Source organism: Schistocerca nitens, chromosome 6 (genome assembly GCF_023898315.1).
Source record: "Schistocerca nitens isolate TAMUIC-IGC-003100 chromosome 6, iqSchNite1.1, whole genome shotgun sequence".
Taxonomy (NCBI): Eukaryota; Metazoa; Arthropoda; class Insecta; order Orthoptera; family Acrididae; genus Schistocerca; species Schistocerca nitens.
In genome coordinates, this window is record NC_064619.1 from 497,991,333 (window position 1) to 498,009,245 (window position 17,913).

At 38.1% G+C, this 17,913-nt stretch overlaps 1 protein-coding gene across 1 annotated transcript in view; it reads right to left on the bottom strand.

Moving 5' to 3' along the window:
* Positions 1-17,913, bottom strand: part of LOC126262359 (adenylyltransferase and sulfurtransferase MOCS3) — a 175,106-nt gene that overhangs the window by 31,811 nt on the left and 125,382 nt on the right. The window contains exons 6-7 of the mRNA XM_049958944.1: positions 12,379-12,680; positions 2,414-2,640 (exon numbers count right to left, since the gene is read on the bottom strand). Coding sequence (XP_049814901.1) covers positions 2,414-2,640; positions 12,379-12,680 — 529 coding nt within the window. The remainder of the gene's footprint in view (positions 1-2,413; positions 2,641-12,378; positions 12,681-17,913) is intronic.

Sequence of the window (17,913 nt, forward strand, 5' to 3'; positions counted from 1 at the left end):
AATCTGGACTACATGGTGGCCAATTTATGTCATTCATCCTGGAGATCAATTTGGCAGGGAAAATTTCATGAACTCGCAGTACAGTCACATTGAATGTGTGTCCTGTGGCTCCATCTTGCTGTGGCATCTTGCTCATGATCTAGTGGCTAGTATTGCTGCCTCTGGATCATGGGGTCCAGGGTTCGATCCCAGGCTGAGTTGGGGATTTTCTCTGCCTGGGGGCTGGGTGCTTGTGTTGTCCTCATCATTTCGTCATCATCACCACCACCATTTGTGATCATGGCTAGATTGGATTGTGTAAAAAACAAATTGGACTATGTAAAAATTGGGACTTTGTATGGGTGCCGATGACCAAGCAGCTGAGCGCCCCCAAACCAAACACCATCATTATCCATCTTGCTGAAATCATGTTCTTTGGTTATAACCACGAAAGTTTTGCAATTCAGGCACCATAAAGTCATTTAAAACTATCACATAATGTTCCAAATTCACTGTAACTCCACGACTGTTCCTGTACTCGAAAAAGTACGGGTCAATTATTTCTTGATCTGACAATGCAGCCCATACAGTAACTTTAGGTGAATGAAGAGGTTTCTAATGCTTCTGTTTAGGATTCATTGCCCTACAGTAGCAGCAATTTTGCTTATTGATGTGACTGTCTGGGTGAAAAGTAGCCTCGTCAAAAAACAAGATGATGTTAAATGAAGGGCACTCAGTCACATCATTAATGAACTGCAGTCTATGTCTGGCATCCTGAGGTTTTAATTCTTGCATCAATTGAATTTTATAAGGGTGAACTTTAAGATCTTTTTGCAGAATTTGGCGCAATGACGATGTATCCACATTTAAAGTCCTTGCATGCTTAAGAAAGGAGAGGTTAGGATCATCATGAACAGACCGATTTACACTCTCCATGGATTTGCTCATTCCTGATGACCTTGGTCACCCGGATTCTAGTTTAGCCAGTGTTGAACTGGTCTGCTCAAATGTTTTGATCCAATCCTGAGTAAGGGGAACACTTGGAGCATCACTTACATTATGCAATCCACAATCACTGAAAAATTGCCTCTGTGCTATAGTCACTGAATCACCGTTTTTGTAAAATTCTTGCACACATAATGGATGGTCAGCTCCCGAGAAGCACTCTATGTCAACGGAATACCTACAGGCCAAGCAAGCGACGAATGTACTCCACACTCTCCTCTGATTTTTTGCACATGCATACAGAGCTCTTCAAATATAAGCTTTCTTTTCGGACACCCTATATAGCCTGCTACCTTAAAATATGTCCCCCATGCTTTTAGGGCCAGTGTACAACATATCCTATGACTGTAAATTGGGGGAACGACTAACGTATTCATAGCTCACCACCTATTAAATGTTATTATATTTCACATTTTGTTTTCATCCACAACCCATCTTCAAGATTTGTGTCATCCTAACCTCATTGTCGCAATCCCCGACATGGCTAGGACCCATCACCAGCCATCACACTTAAATATCTGCCCCTCTTACCATCTCACTTTTGCCTCTGAAATGTCTGATGCTAAATTAATAATTATTTTGAAGAATTTGTTTAGCTCCTGACTTCAACATTACTGCCAAAAACACCCTCATGTCTCTCCTGTGCCAATGATGTTATGAGTACAAGTAAATTTTATGGAATACACATCCTGTTTATTCCAAGAATTTAATTTATTTTTATCAAAGGATCATGCAGGTTCTTAAGATTGAATTTACAGCTTTCTATAAGTGGGACTGTCAACTATTACATGCCATCTATATCAAAGAGCTCATCTAACTTTTTTTTTTTATTGTACAACCGAGTCTGCGAGCTTTTGCAAAATATCCATTTTTCTTTATTTCTTATCCAAATATGTTTTAACATATCTGTCCTTCATCAGAGGATCAGCGTTTTCTTATTGTATATCTTAATTCATTGTTTCTTTGGGCATAAATCATTCATTTGTCTTGGATGGGTAGCCAATCTTTTTCTTCCCTTCATTGTTATTAACCACATACACTGTTCTAGGAAACAAACAAATTTTTCGGTTAACACAGGCTACATAACAAACATAATAGCTCAATGATGAGGGAACAGATGTACTGAAATACATTTGTGCAAATAAATTAAGAACAATCTGTTTTGTAAAAAGGGGAAAAACAGCTCTATTGCTTTAGAACATCACAAACCAAAGGCTGAATACCTAGTAATACTACTTAAGTAACAATACATGAAAATCGGCAAGATATTTCCTACCTACTTCTGCTTTACTTGGGCTACTGTTTACCAACTCCTACACTGCTATGTATATTTACAAAATCTTGAATTAAAGTTCAGCTATCCAACAAGCAGCTTCTGTACAGTATTTGAAACTGTACTATGTCTTCAAATGGAATGAAATCAGCTAACCTTGTCATTGGCTCTTGATCCACAAAATTGTTCATAATCAATAAGAGTTGTAATTTTTGGTTTTTCTCCACAAACATCACAATCTGGATTCTTTTTCCTTAAGCGAACATTTCTGAATATTCCAGATGATCCATCAAATAATAACAATCTTTGTGAGAGAACACCTGGTATCTTCAGTATTATCTTAATTGCTTCTAGTGCCTGTAACACACCAATAGCCCCAGGAACTGGAAAGGCACAAGAAGTTTATATTAGTACATATATAATTGCTTTAATTGCTAAATGGGAGCACAGTTGTTACTGTTAGAAGTGTTATTTAAGTATATTCACATAACTGAGATGGTAAATTCCAACTACCATTTCAACAAATGCATATATGTAGCTTACGAATATTTTCTTGTTATCAAAGCAATTGTTTCTGAAGGTTATTTACAAATTTAGTAATCACAAAACACACACTTTTATCATAATGAATTAAGATTAAAAGATGCAAAATATCAGTCCAAATTCACAGAACAGAAAACTTATGTTAGGTGCCTGAATGGATCAACCAGCGAATGTTTCTGAATCATATGTGCACCATAAGAAACCTACGCAAACATAAGAAGAACCATAAATTGATTCACATAAATTTTATGTATCAGTATTACATACTATTAAATACATAAATAAAACATGACTGTTAGAAGGATTTCGATTCTTTTGACCTGTCATGCCATGTGATTCTTTGTGAGTAGCCCCCGCACACTCTCTCTCTCTCTCTCTCTCTCTCTCTCTCTCTCTCTGTCTGTGTGTGTGTGTGTGTGTTTTGAGAGTATGTTCACATTTTTGTGAAGTATGTTAATGCATTGTAGGCAAAATGGTAGAATAATACAAAGAATGTTTTTGGAAAAAAAATGTCAGCAAAGGAGTATCTGTTAGGACAGTTGTCGAGCATATGACTTCCTCTTGGGTTGGTCACAGAAGCATGGTTGAGAAGAGTCCTCTGCAATAGTCTGTCTTTATTTCTACTATAAGCTGTTTCGCAGAACTGATGAACACTTTCAATTAATATTATGGAATCAAGCTTTTGATAAGTGTACTCATAATATTTACCTAAAATGTTTGTAAGATGTTTATATGAAGGAGATATACTAGCCCAAAATTCATTCCCAACTTAAGTTATCAGCAAAATTAAAGAAGTTGATGAGTTGGATCACTGGGAATATGACGTATCCATCGTCAATTTGATGATCATTACAATACAATGTGATTAGCAAAGCCATCAGAAAAGGTCAATAACCAACAAAATGACTATGATGAGTGTACGAGTAACTGAAGCTTGCATCACACTGCAATGAGTAAATCTGAACTCACTGATGTTAAGGAAACTATTTTTAAATATATTATGGATTATAAAACCTTGAAGTCAAGATCACAAACAAATTTTATTGTAATTACTAGTTTCAGCTACACATAAGCTATCTTCCCATCATAAAAAAGAAACTTGATTAGTGCAACTGCCATTGACACTGTCATAAAATTTTGAGCGATAATATTCTTACACTTTTGTGTAGTAGGAAATTAAATTTCTAACTGTGTGTACATAAACCACAAAATCTATTGTAGGCAATGTAATAGTAGACGTCACCTAAAATGGCTAGTACTGAGGAAAATAAAAACATTTTGGTTCGAGCAGAATCATCTTTAAGCCATGTTATTAATGATTATAGCAACGTCAGAAAATGAGTTACACATCATACCACACTAAGACCATCATGTAAGATGAGTGGCACCTTGTCAGATAGGATACATGTTGCGAGTTTCCTGCAGATAAAGTTCTGCTGTGAAACGAATAACAGGTGCATTACAGTGTCCAAGTGAAACAGCACAGCAACTGGAAACATACTCCAAAACTGAAGTACATGGGCCAGTAAGATTCTTGAGAGCAAAACATCTAAATTGCACTGCAAAATTTCGGCAGTATAAGGAGCAAATGCAATGTCATATCCTGCCACAGTGAAATGATGCCAACAATTTCACCAGGGCCATGCAGACATGGGTGATGCTGATCGGGAAAGACAACCAATAACAGCAACCACAGAAGACAATGTCCATGCAACCAAGGAAAAACATCTGAGAAAAGAGATTTTCTGACAATGAAGACATCCACACAGCAGATCTCAGATGGCTCCATGACCAAGGAGCAGATTTCTATCATTGAGGAATTGAATAATAGCTAGAATGTTCTGACCATTGTTTAAAGACAGTTGGTTATTATGTTGAAAATTAGTGTTTTGTATCTGGGTCACTTTGTAGTACACCATTCAACAAAAGTTACTTGGTCTGCTATAACAATTATATTTTGTGAAGTCAATTTTTCAATCACTGTTCAATTCAATTGCACTCCAGTCTCTAATCATCAATGATGAATGAACAATGTTGTGTTAGCAAAAATTTTGTAAATTATTAATAAGGGCAAGAAGAGGCCTAAAGAAATAAAAATATTGAGGAAACAACTAGTGGGAGTTGAGGATATTAAGGAAAATAACAAAAAGTTGAGGGAAGCTTTCCATGATCTGGAAACAGAACTCCCTGTTCTATTCAAATGACAGCATGTAGAGCTCCAAAATGCATTTTAATGTAAACTTAATGGATTCAAAGGTGTGGTCAATGAAATGAAAAACAAAAGTTCTGAGTAATGCAAAAAGAAAGACAGTGTAATATAAAATCCGCCAAAAAGATAGAAAGATCACTAATCTGAAGACATGTGAAATACAGGTAAGAGCATGCTCTTTAAGTTGTTAGACACCACACAAGCATAATACGATGAACACAAAAGACGATTGTCAAACTTAATTCAGTTGCCAATACTGGTATGAACATGTGACAATTTCTGAAATTTAAACAAGGTTGAGACATATTAGGAGTTCTATATACAAACAATTTAAAAAATGCCTTTTCAAGAACATGTTTGGAGTAAAAAAAAATAAAAAATAAAAAAAATGTGTGTTTTAGTTGTATGAAGGATGCAGCACACACAAAAACTCGAGATTGACAAATCTAACGCAGCAACAAATCTGTGAAGCAGTTATTTAAGAATGTCATGTGAAAAACTAAGTCATCATAATCAAGAACTTGTATGACTATTTTATGATCAACATGAGAAAAATCATACACACTGCACAGAAAAAACGAAGTGATTTTGGAACTATTTTGACTCTTCTGCAACTTTCTCTGTAGACCATGACTGAGTCATCAACAAACTCAAACTTAGCTCAGGTGATAGCTGAACAAGCTTACATCTGGTTCATGGCTAACATTTAGTGTCACTCTCCCAAAGACTAATACTTGGGTGATGCAATTAAAAGTAGCCTGCCTCCCCCTTGAATGACAATGCAATATTTCGAGTTCTGAAATAGAATAAATAGTTACAACAGTGGACAGTTTTATGTGACAATCGATTGTTAGCATTCTTCTTTCAGCATTTCAGTTTATTTTATAAGTGAAGTTAGAATTTCTCTTTGTGGTCCGCAAAATGACTTACTCGATAGAAGAAAGAATTGAAATTGTGGAAGGATATGGGAAAACAGATTCAGTTAAGAAAACTTGCAAAATTTTTGGGGTCAAGTATCTGCATAGAGGACTACCAGCAAAGACGGAAATACAGAGTCTGTATAAAAGTTGGTGCACTTATGAATCTGTGCAAACTGTAAAACGACACAGAATTCCTTCAGTTTGCATACCAGAAGTTATTGCAGACATTTGCTGAAAAATTATTCAGAGCTCAAAGAAGTCTACACATATATTGGCCCAACAGATGTATGTAAGTAGCCGTTACCAGCAGATATTGAAAATCCTTAATTTGAAGCCATACCGTGTGATGGAAGTGCAGAAATTATGGGAGGTTGACAGTGAGAAATGTATAGATTATGGAATGTGGCTTTTGAATATCATCAACGATGGTTTGTTAAACCCTTTCTGTTACAGCATGGGTGACAAAGCATGGTTTCATCTTTCTGGTCATGTGAATTCACAGAACACAAGCTACTGGGCAATGGAGAGGTCTAATACTGTGAGTCAGCAACCACTTCACGATGAAACAAACAGCGTTTAGTGTGGTGTACCAGAAACATTTGGGTCAGACTGATATTTTTTGATAATACTCTCAACATGGTTGCATGTATGGAAATTTTAGATAAATTTTGTACACAACTCACTGAATACGAAAGAGAAAACTGATTCTTCCAGCAAGATGGGCAAAATGCCACACATCTAAGGTACCTCTGGAATGAGTCCATGATGTCTTCACTGAGGAACAAACTGTCAGCAAACATTTATGGTCACCATGTTTGGTGGATCTAATGACATTTGATTTCTTCCTATGGAGGCACTTGAAGAGCAAGGTATATTAAATAAATCCATACAAAATACAGGTATTACAAGACATCATCTGTGAAGTTGCTGACAAATGTATTTTTCATTGTAAATAAATGGTAAGTCCATTTCAGCTCTTTCTGTCTGTAATTTCACTGCATTCCTTTTTTATTTTCGTGGGCTATTTTCATTTGCACCACCCGGTATTATGTGATTTCATTCAAGCAAAAATGACCCGCTAACACCAGAAGCTGACATTATGGTCATACATTGAATCATGCTGGCCCAGGAGAGAGGGTGCTCCTCTTCACACTCGTGTGCAAGTAGTGACGGCTACTCATTAGATGGTTCTATTGCATAAATTCTACACACAGGCAAGCTGCTTAAACACCCCTACCTGCATCCATTTGGCTGAGGAGTATGCTATGACCTGGATACAAGACTGCCTGCATTTCAGCCACTTTCCAACCTGTGTCTGTGCCTACTTAGCTGCTCCAGGCATGCACATGAGCTGAAATGACTTACACTACATCAAATAATATGTGTAAGGTTCCTTGTGTCCAGCTGCATTACATGTTAAAATGGAGTCATCACATAAATTAATCAGAGAGCTCTGTTTGGCATGTTTTGTCATAGAAGTGTCTCTCACTATGCTGATCTAAAACAAGAATGTTGGATTATTTTACATCTTTCTGTGGTTAGCTGTAAGTTGGTGCAATGTTTACTGCCACTATGTGGAAGTAGTAACTGCATTTTCTGTCCAGTGATTTGAATGTGACACCATTTTTACCACAGTTTTTTCGGGTGCTCAATTTAATTTGGATCAATATTTTTGTTTATTTCTAGCTTAATGATGTCCAAAATGTTTTAGACTTATTTCTTGAGTGTTTTATTTTTTAACATATAATATGTTCAAATTTTTTGACAGTAGTATTTTACAATACTGGTGGTAATGGAGTTGCAGCACTTAACAACCATTTGTCCTCTGAATTATGTAAGCAGATATCAGAAGTGTTTTCAAATGTAGACTAAAGACATTTCTCTTTAACAACTCTTTAAACATCACAGAGGAATTCTTGAACAGAAATATTTAGCCACTGATATAGAAAAAACTGTAAATGTCCAGCATGTAGCTAAATAAATATTTTTTCATCATCTCAAATACGTATTCCTGCTTATGTTCAGCTGACATGTTCCACATCATAACATTTATTGTTAATATGTTCTATGCACAACATAATTAACTTTTCCATCCTAGCACACAATACTTTAACACCAGAAATTATCCAATCTTTGTAACTGTTTGTGGTTAATTTTGTTTGTTTTAGGAAGAAACAAGACATGATGAAATAGGAATATGTTTATAAAAGAGTTGAGTTTTCCATCTAGCTTTTTCCTTTATACATCTACATCTACATCCATATTCCGCAAGCCACCTGACGGTGTGTGGCGGAGGGTACTTTGAGTACCTATATTGGTTCTGCCTTCTATTCCAGTCTCGCATTGTTCGTGGAAAGAAAGATTGTCAGTATGCCTCTGTATGGGCTCTAATCTCTCTGATTTTATCCTCATGGTCTCTTCGCGAGATATACATAGGAGGGAGCTTGACTCCTCGGTGAAGGTATGTTCTCGAAACTTCAACAAAAGCCCATACCGAGCTACTGAGCGTCTCTCTTGCAGAGTGGATGGAGTTTATCTATCATCTCCGTAACACTTTCACGATTACTAAATGATCCTGTAATGAAGCGTGCTGCTCTCCATTGGATCTTCTCTATCTCTTCTATCAACCCTATCTGGTACGGATACCTGATGTTCTTCCTGTAGTCTATACCTAATCAATGTGATTGAAGCATTGCTTATGATACTATGACACGCAAATTTTCTTCTATTATCTGTAGCTAACTGATTAGGATATTTTTATTGTTAACATTTAACTTTCATGGGCAGATAAATCACTAAGTACTGGTTTACATCTACATCAAAGAAGATTACTGGGTCTAAAAACATTCTGTCAATAGCTGTTGCACTATGTCCTTCAATTCTCATAGGAAATTTTACTGTTGCAAATGGTTAAAAGCTGGAATCAATATTAAAATACAGGCATATGATGATGCTCCAGGTTAGTTCACGTATCTTTATAGAAAATGTCTCTAGATGCTATATGAAGCCAAAAATAGACAGTTCTATGTGCTTGTGTGTCCTGATCGCCAATTTCAGTGCAGTATTCAAAGAGCCATCTAACGTATTAGTGTAAAGCGCCTACGACTCTCTCTCTCTCTTCCCCCCCCCCCCCCCCCCATATACAGCCTCTCCTTCACCATTTCTTCTTCTTGGTTTTAGAGTAGTAATATTAACTGTCCAATTTCAGTGATTTTCATTTGATATTCTGATACACACAACTCACTGCTGACATTCCAATGTGTCCAATCAATTTTCCTGTAAAACTATGAGAAGTTAATCCTTTTTATTACCAAGGCTTCTTATGGTTTTATGAAAAGCATTAAACGCATTTCCTTTAATATTCATGGCTTGGCTTTGTTCAAGCTGTAGTACAGCACTGTTTACACCATAACTCTATGCATTCTGTAATTACTTCCCAAAAATCGAAACAGTTTACAGATGAAGTTCCAACATATAGTGTCTAGTGGACACAATACTTCAGTAATCATACATATTGTTCATGTCATGTGGACTACAGAACTGACCACCTGGCGGCACAAGGTCAACTTACATCCCCTTGCCCATGGACAGCTTTGCATGCAGTCCTAGCCTGATAACATGCACTGGGAGCCAAAGAGGTGAGTGTGGCTGATGACATCCAGTAGGGTGACCCAGATGCAGCAGTGTGAACGTAGGCACCCTGGCTGCCCTGGTTCCAAGCCCTGTTGAGACAATAGCTGCAGTTCCAGATGATAAGATTTTGCCTGGAACATATTTTGATAGCTTCTCTAAGGATGCCAACACAATATTTTCATATTTGTAGTAACATCCTTATGTGTTCATATTCCATCACATGTGTCTGGGATAAGAAGTTTCTTGTGACTCCTGATTTGTTAGGATACATCAACCTAGTGTGCTGCTGGTGTTCTATGCATTGACCTTTGATGGTGCACATTGTTTGTCCAATATGTCTCGCCACATTGGCATGTTAACTTTTGTAAGCTGAGGTCATCTTTGAAACACCCCAGTAATGTCCACATTTTATTGAACAAGCAGAAGACTCAGCGGTTTTTGATGATTTGTTTGATTTTTCTCACTAGCACATCAAAATGTTTATAAAGGTTATGGCTGTATCTTTCTCTGTAACTTCACAGGGCATCAGCTTCAGGATACACTGCTCTTCATCCAGCTCGTCTTCCAGCAGCATCACTTCCCAAATGTACAATGTTGACATTCCTCTCACTGAGTGCAGTTTTTGACAGTTTTGTGGCAGTTTGCACAGTTGTCCATTTACCACCACTAAAGCCTACACAGTACCAATTTCAGAAGAACTGGTATTGAATTTGTCCAATGAATCTGTTCTTCTCATGAGGGAGTAGGAAAAGTAATCCTTGACTGAGCAAACAGGGAGGACAAGTTACATGAGGCAATGATTTTTACTGCAGGTCATGGCATTTGGCCACTGCAGTTTGACTGAAACAATGTCCTGGTGAAATATCTCCTCCTCACACAACATATAGAACAGTTTGAGAACTGTTCTGTGTTCAAATGGCTTGTAAAGGTTTTATAATGTGTCCTGTTCCTGTTTGCATTCTTTCTGGTACAACCTCAAAGATCAGCAGCTACTGTTTTCCTGGCTGAAATCTCTGTCTTTTCAGAAAACATTCCCCAAGTCCAATCTACTATTCTGATTAGAATTGAAATTTGTAGCATTCATTAAGCAAGGAACATTTTCCTCAGCACTATTTCATACAGATATTAACGTCTACATCTCCATCTATCTTTCAAGTATATTATATGAAGCTTCCATAGCAACAAAATTAATTTTTAAAACTTTTCAGGCATTTTAATGGGCATGTGATGTGACTTCCACATGCAAGTCTTCCGGCACTTTGTCCATAATGGCCATTATTTGTGCAGCTCGTGAACTTTAAATAGGAATTTTTAATCACTAAACAGAAGTCTTCTTTATGTTTTTGTAATGTACACTTCAGAATATAATCACAGAAAAACATGATTTAAGCATGGCTGGAAGTCAACAAAATGTTGGTAGAACATCTCAGGCTGTAAAGCAATAGGGTTAGCATTACTTGAGATATACGAGACTAATGGCTACCATAAAATTTGTAGTTTGTTACACATGTTGCAATTCTATGTGGTGTAATCACAAAGTTTTAATTACCACAACAAAAAAATCAATGTGTGATCCTGACACATAGTGATAATGTTACTCCTACATATAGTCATGCTTCAACACATTTTTCCTAACTGTGGATTACTTGGTGGATATTTCTGTTGTAGCAATCTGCATTTTCACTGTGCAGAAAACAATCCATCTTGTCAAAAGTTGCCTCACTGTTGTTCTGAAAATGTCTGCTATGCAATGGTCTTTTCACCTGAGGGAGGAGGAAGAAATCAAGAGAATACAAGGGGATAGGTGTGGGATGTACTGGGTCCGGTGTAGAATGAGATGGAACATTGCCATAGAACAAAAAACACCCTCTAAGGCAGCTTCTCATGACACTTTGCCCTGTCAGTTTTCCATAACCTTGTCAGGAGATTTCAGTAATATGCTCCTGTGATGGTATGTCTCCTGCAAGCATAATCCATTAACATTACACCATGACAATTCGAAAAGATCGCTCAGTATCAGCTTTCGTGATAATGTTGGGTCTTTGCCTTTTTTGGCAGAGGTAAATCCGCATGTTTCCACTCCTTCGTTGTGAGGCTCATAGTGATACACCCAACACCTGTCCATGGTGATTAGGTGGCTAAAGAAGCCACCTGGACCGGCCTGACACAGCTGCAATAATTCTGCTGCTGCCTTGGTTTGTTGGGCATTTTTAGTGGGTGTAAGCAGTCATGGAACCCTTCATTTAAAATGGCTGGCAAGTTGTTGACACCTTTTTCACTTTTTTCACTATCTTCTCAATTCTGGTGTGCTGGGCCTCTGCTTATCTTGCAATTCCTGTTTCTTCACAGAGAGATCGTCTTCCATTTTGTTCAACATCGTTCATACTTGTTTGATCAGACTGGATGCTTGCATGTCACCTGTCTCCACTTTGACATATGACGGTGCACTGTTGCTGTACACTTCTAAGGGTTGCAAAGTGCTCCACTTTATCACAGTGCTGCACCATTTTTGTTTGTCTCCACTAGCAGCATGCTATGGTAGTATGGTACTGGGATTTTGATGTGTATCAGGACTGCAGACTTGTACATGAAAGGAAACAAAAAATAATTACATAACTCTTTTACATGATAATTAAAACTTCGTGATTACCCATATGTACAATAATTACCAAAAATTTTTTGTGCGGTAAATTATGGGTGTCAATTAGTGCATAACACAATTTTTGATCATTTAGCTGCTTAACATATTATGTTACTTTATCTGACAGGTCTTTGGATACAAATCTTCAATCAAAAGTAGATTATGTGCATACAACCTGCTCCTAAGACTCCACCGTCTCCACAATTTGTAACAGTTCCTGGTGGTGGTGGCACAGGAAATAAGCAGCGATAACAAGGCCCATCTTCATAGTTATAAACAGTAAGCTGCCCTTCAAACTGTAAAGCACTGCCTGACACAAGTGGTCTTCCTGCTTTGACACATGCATCATTAAGAAGATATCGTGTAGCAACATTATCTGTGGCATCCACAACTATATCATACTTTTTTACTATGTCCAGAGCATTCTGACTGTCCAGCTGTATGTGGTAGGGAGTTACTTGTACCCCACTATTTAGCCTATGGAAAGAAAAAAAAACTTAAAATATTTTCTTATAATCCTTACCATCAGAGAAAATATTGATAGTACAATCATAATTACAGTAGCAGATTAGACTTAAAAACTGAGCAATAGAAAATCAAACTCCATCTCATCACTTAATTCATTCTAAAAATGTGATACTACCCAGAAAGATAGAAACTATCTGTATTGACTTTAGTAGCAACACTCAAGTGCGATTATGGAAACTAGTCAAGGTGAGTATCAGTTTTGAGCATAACTGTAACTTACGCTGCTGCATCCAAGGCAAATCAAAACATCTTCCCAAACAAAAAGTAATACATTGTACACCATAAGACGTACATCTATAATGAAGATAGTAGGACAATTGAAGTTCTAAGATAGAAACAACTAACAAGATGAGAAAACACAAGCACTCCCCCACAGTTGATTAATGGTTAGTGTAAGAGTCCAGAGAATTACATTATTTGTTAAACTTTCAATTTTGAATGTTAAGAGCAGTGGCAAAATCAGGATTCCATCACCAAAGCCTAAAGAGATTGGGGATCATGGCCGGACAGAGAGGTAGTTTGGGGTGAAATGACATTGAAGGAGAGCATTGTGACAAGAGAAGGTGTGGATGGAGATTTGTGGCTCTGTGCCAGATATACAAATCCTCTTCTTTTCGACACAATGGCCCCAAGGGTTAGAGACAGGATCTGTGTCACTTTGCTAGAGGCTGAAACTAAGTGCTAGACAAAGAAACATCTGTACCTTTCCACACCCTTTGCATGGAAGAAGCATGGCTGCATAAACATAGTAATTTGATGCATTAACACTAGGTGTTTAATGTTAAAAATTATTATTGTCTCACAAACCATTTAAATAGATTAATTAGAGATTTGAGGATGAGGCACTTACAACCGCTGTCTACAAGCTGACCTGTTTCTATAGGTACATTGATGACACGTTTGTCATCTGGCCACATGTTTGGGAAAAACTGCACGAGTTTCTTGACCATCTGAACTCGAGACACCCCAGCATTAAGTTCACAATGGAACTAGAAAATAATGGTCAACTTCCTTTCCTGGATGTCCTGGTGAAAACGAAGACAGACAGCATATTAGGCCATACTGTGTATAGGAAACCTACACACACTGACTTATACCTCCAGGCTGACAGCTGCCATCATCTGGCACAGGAGAATGGGGTGCTGAGAACACTTGTTCATCGAGCCAAAACACTTTATGACTCAGACAGCTCGGCAGCAGAGTTAGAACACCTACAGCAAGTGTTCGCAGACAACGGATACTCAACAAGGGACATCCGCAAGTCGATACATCCCTCCCGACAACCTGATACTGAGGAAGATGAACAAGAAGAGACCAGGAGGGTAGCCTTTCTACCGTACGCAGGGCCTATATCTGCTAAGATAAGCAGAATACTGAAAAAGCACAATATTAAGAGTGTGTTCTGCCCACTGAACAAGATCAGGGCACTTCTTGGAATGGTTAATGATGATCTGGGATTGAGAAAACCTGGTATCTACCATATACCATGTGAATGTGGAATTTCTTACATTGGCCAGACCACCAGGACCGTTGATATAAAATGTAAAGAGCACCAAAGGCATAGCAAGCTACAACAAGCTACTAAATCAGCAATAGCAGAACATTCCTTGGAACTTGAGTATACCATGAATTATGATAAAACCAGGATTTTATCTCAGAGAGAGAGAGAGAGAGAGAGAGAGAGAGAGGGGGGGGCAGGAGAGGGAGAGGGAGAGGCATGAAGTATGAAGATAAAGAGGTGGAAACAGGGAGGAAAGAGGAATACAGTTCAGGATAGAGGAGACTGGGGGTGCAAAATGGCAGTAGAGGAAAGGGCAAGGAAAAGAGAGTAGAGAGGGGCAGATGAAGATGGGTTTTAGTGGAGGATTAGGCCAGGGAAATCAATGTGACAGCAGGGAGGGCACAAAACATGAGCTGAAAGAAATTGAAATAATAAGGAATTAAATGTAGTGAGGCGTGGGAGGAGGCCAGCTGACTCAGTGGCAATGGCAAGACTGTACATTGGTACAGGCTCTGGGATTGGAATTGCCAGTGGTACAAATTATAGGTGCTGGTGCTGTGGTTGCGGGAACTGGTGGTGTAGTGTGCAGCATGTTTAGCAACTTAGTGACTGTTTCCAGTTAACAGCAGCTGAGCTGTTTTCATGTGGGTAGACAACTGGTTAGCCGCCATTTCCACAAAGAATGCTGAACAGTAACTGCAGCACAGTTAGTATATGGTATGGTTTCTTTCAAATGTATCCCTAACTTTTAATCAATAGAATATGATTGGTTTGCAGCAGGTGGGTAGATGGGTGATTAGCTGTCATATCCTCAGATAATTCTGCACAATAACTGCAGGACATCTGATATATGGTTCCCTTGATACTCATGCATCCTCACCTTTTATTCAACATCTGATATACGGTTTCCTTGATACTCATGCATCCTCACCTTTTATTCAATAGTAAATTACTTTGCCATAAACGTGTGTGTGTGTGTGTGTGCATTGCGGTAAAACCACGACCAACAGAGAGGTATGTCCTAAAGAACAGACACCATGTATTCATATAATTGATTTGCCTCAATGGGCAACAAATCCGTCTTCAGCGTGGATGCAAGATTACATCTGACCTCCTGTGGGAGTCTCAAAACAGCGAGCATGGTGAACGTGGACCGGGACTGTAGATGGATGGCTTTAGGCGGGAGTGTGGGTTGGCCGAGAGGTGTACCACAATAGTCTGTGCCTAGGTGGTGCAATGGTTAAGGCAACTGCCTAGTAAGCAGGAGATTCCAGGTTCAAATCCCAGTCTGGCATACATTTTCGCTCATCGCCACTGATTCTGTGTAAATACCTGATGCAGGTGACATCAATAATCCCTTCCCTTTCCTTTCTCTGCCGTTCACCTTCAATTTTTGTATCATGAAAGTTGCTGACACTGCTTGTATAGACAAGACTCACTAACAGCCCCGACAATCAGTAGCTTTTCTACTAAACATAATGGCGAAGACAGATGTCAGTAGCTTGAGAATTCTATTTGAAATGGTACAACTTGAACATTCAGTTAAGATTTTATTCAGATATGCTGCCATAATCAACTGCCAGGTCACTTGAATAAACTATCACTATCATGTTAATTATTTCTAAATCATCAGTAATTTCTCTTTATAAATAACAAAAATCCAGACAAGTGTGATTAAGACACTTTTGGGTTCCATACAAACTTAACCATGTACATAGATAATAATAATGATAATAATAATAGTTGGTATTATTATTATTATTATTATTATTTCATGTGGCTTAATGGCCTGGTGCAAGTCTTTCTACGGGACAGCAGCGACTTGCATGTTCCTAACTCTACTCTAGTTATCCAACTGAGGAAAGAAGACCTACAGTTTAATGTGGCAACTGAACCACATGTTTCTGGTGACTCCTTACATCACTGAGAGGTGAAGGATAGATTAAAATAAAGGCTGAAAAACCCATGTTTAAATCGAGATTTAATCCTGTAACTTCTTGGTTTCCAGGCATGCACTTCAGGCCCAACATGTATGTAGATAGTTCATCTAATGGTTTAGATGAGTCATTATGTGACTATTAAAATATGTGACATATATATCCATATCTTTTGACTTCATTGACTTGGATAGATTAAAATAAAGGCTGAAAAACCCATGTTTAAATCGAGATTTAATCCTGTAACTTCTTGGTTTCCAGGCATGCACTTCAGGCCCGACATGTATGTAGATAGTTCATCTAACGGTTTAGATGAGTCATTATGTGACTATCAAAATATGTGACATATATATCCATATCTTTTGACTTCATTGACTTAGATGCTTAAATTATTTACACTGTCAAGGGATCAAAGGCCTTTGTATCTGACACAAATTTCAACTAGATACCTCTGCCCATTTCTGAGAAATAGGGGCAACAGATGGATAGATGGACAACACAGAGTAAAAGAATGTTTTTCGTATGATATGGCTGTACATTTTGATTGAATTGAATTTTTGTTTACACCGCCAAGGGGCCATAGACCTTAGCATGTGACAAATTTCTTTTAGATATCTCTACCCATTCTGAGAAAATGAGGTCTTAACAGAGAGACAGATGGATAGACAGGCAGACAGACAAAAATGACACAAAAATATTTTTTTTGATGTGATAGAATTACAAGTTAACAATTTTCAGTTATTTTTCTTTTACTTGTACTGTGAAACCTAGCTTCTTGTCATATTTCATGATACTACATTACCAGGATGTACACTATAGGGTTTGAGGAACGAGTTTCTAAGTATCGAAATATGTGGCATAAATGGCAGTCTCTTTCGAGTGGGTGACATAAAAACTTAAATTTTTCATTCCGCCAAGGGACCGTAGATCTTGGTACATGACATGAGTTTCAACTTGATACTCTACCTGTTCCTGCAAAAAAGGGTCTAAACAGTTGGGCTGGCAGACAGGCAGACAAACAGACTGAGTGACTGACAGCAAAGTGATCCTATAAGGGCTCTGTTTTTACCTACTGAGGCACGGAACCCAAAAAACAAAGACACTGCCCAAAAGAATTAGGGGAACATTATTTTGGGTATCTGCCATACTCTATTGAGCAATAATATATATAAATGACCTAGTAGATAGTGTCGGAAGTTCCATGCGGCTTTTCGCGGATGGTGCTGTAGTATACAGAGAAGTTGCAGCATTAGAAAATTGTAGCGAAATGCAGGAAGATCTGCAGCGGATAGGCACTTGGTGCAGGGAGTGGCAACTGTTCCTTAACATAGACAAATGTAATGTATTGCGAATACATAGAAAGAAGGATCCTTTATTGTATGATTATATGATAGCGGAACAAACACTGGGGAGCAGTTACTTCTGTAAAATATCTGGGAGTATGCGTGCGGAACGATTTGAAGTGGAATGATCATATAAAATTAATTGTTGGTAAGGCGGGTACCAGGTTGAGATTCATTGGGAGAGTGCTCAGAAAATGTAGTCCAGCAACAAAGGAGGTGGCTTACAAAACACTCGTTCGACCTATACTTGAGTATTGCTCATCAGTGTGGGATCCGTACCAGATCGGGTTGACGGAGGAGATAGAGAAGATCCAAAGAAGAGCGGCGCGTTTCGTCACAGGGTTATTTGGTAAGCGTGATAGCGTTACGGAGATGTTTAATAAACTCAAGTGGCAGACTCT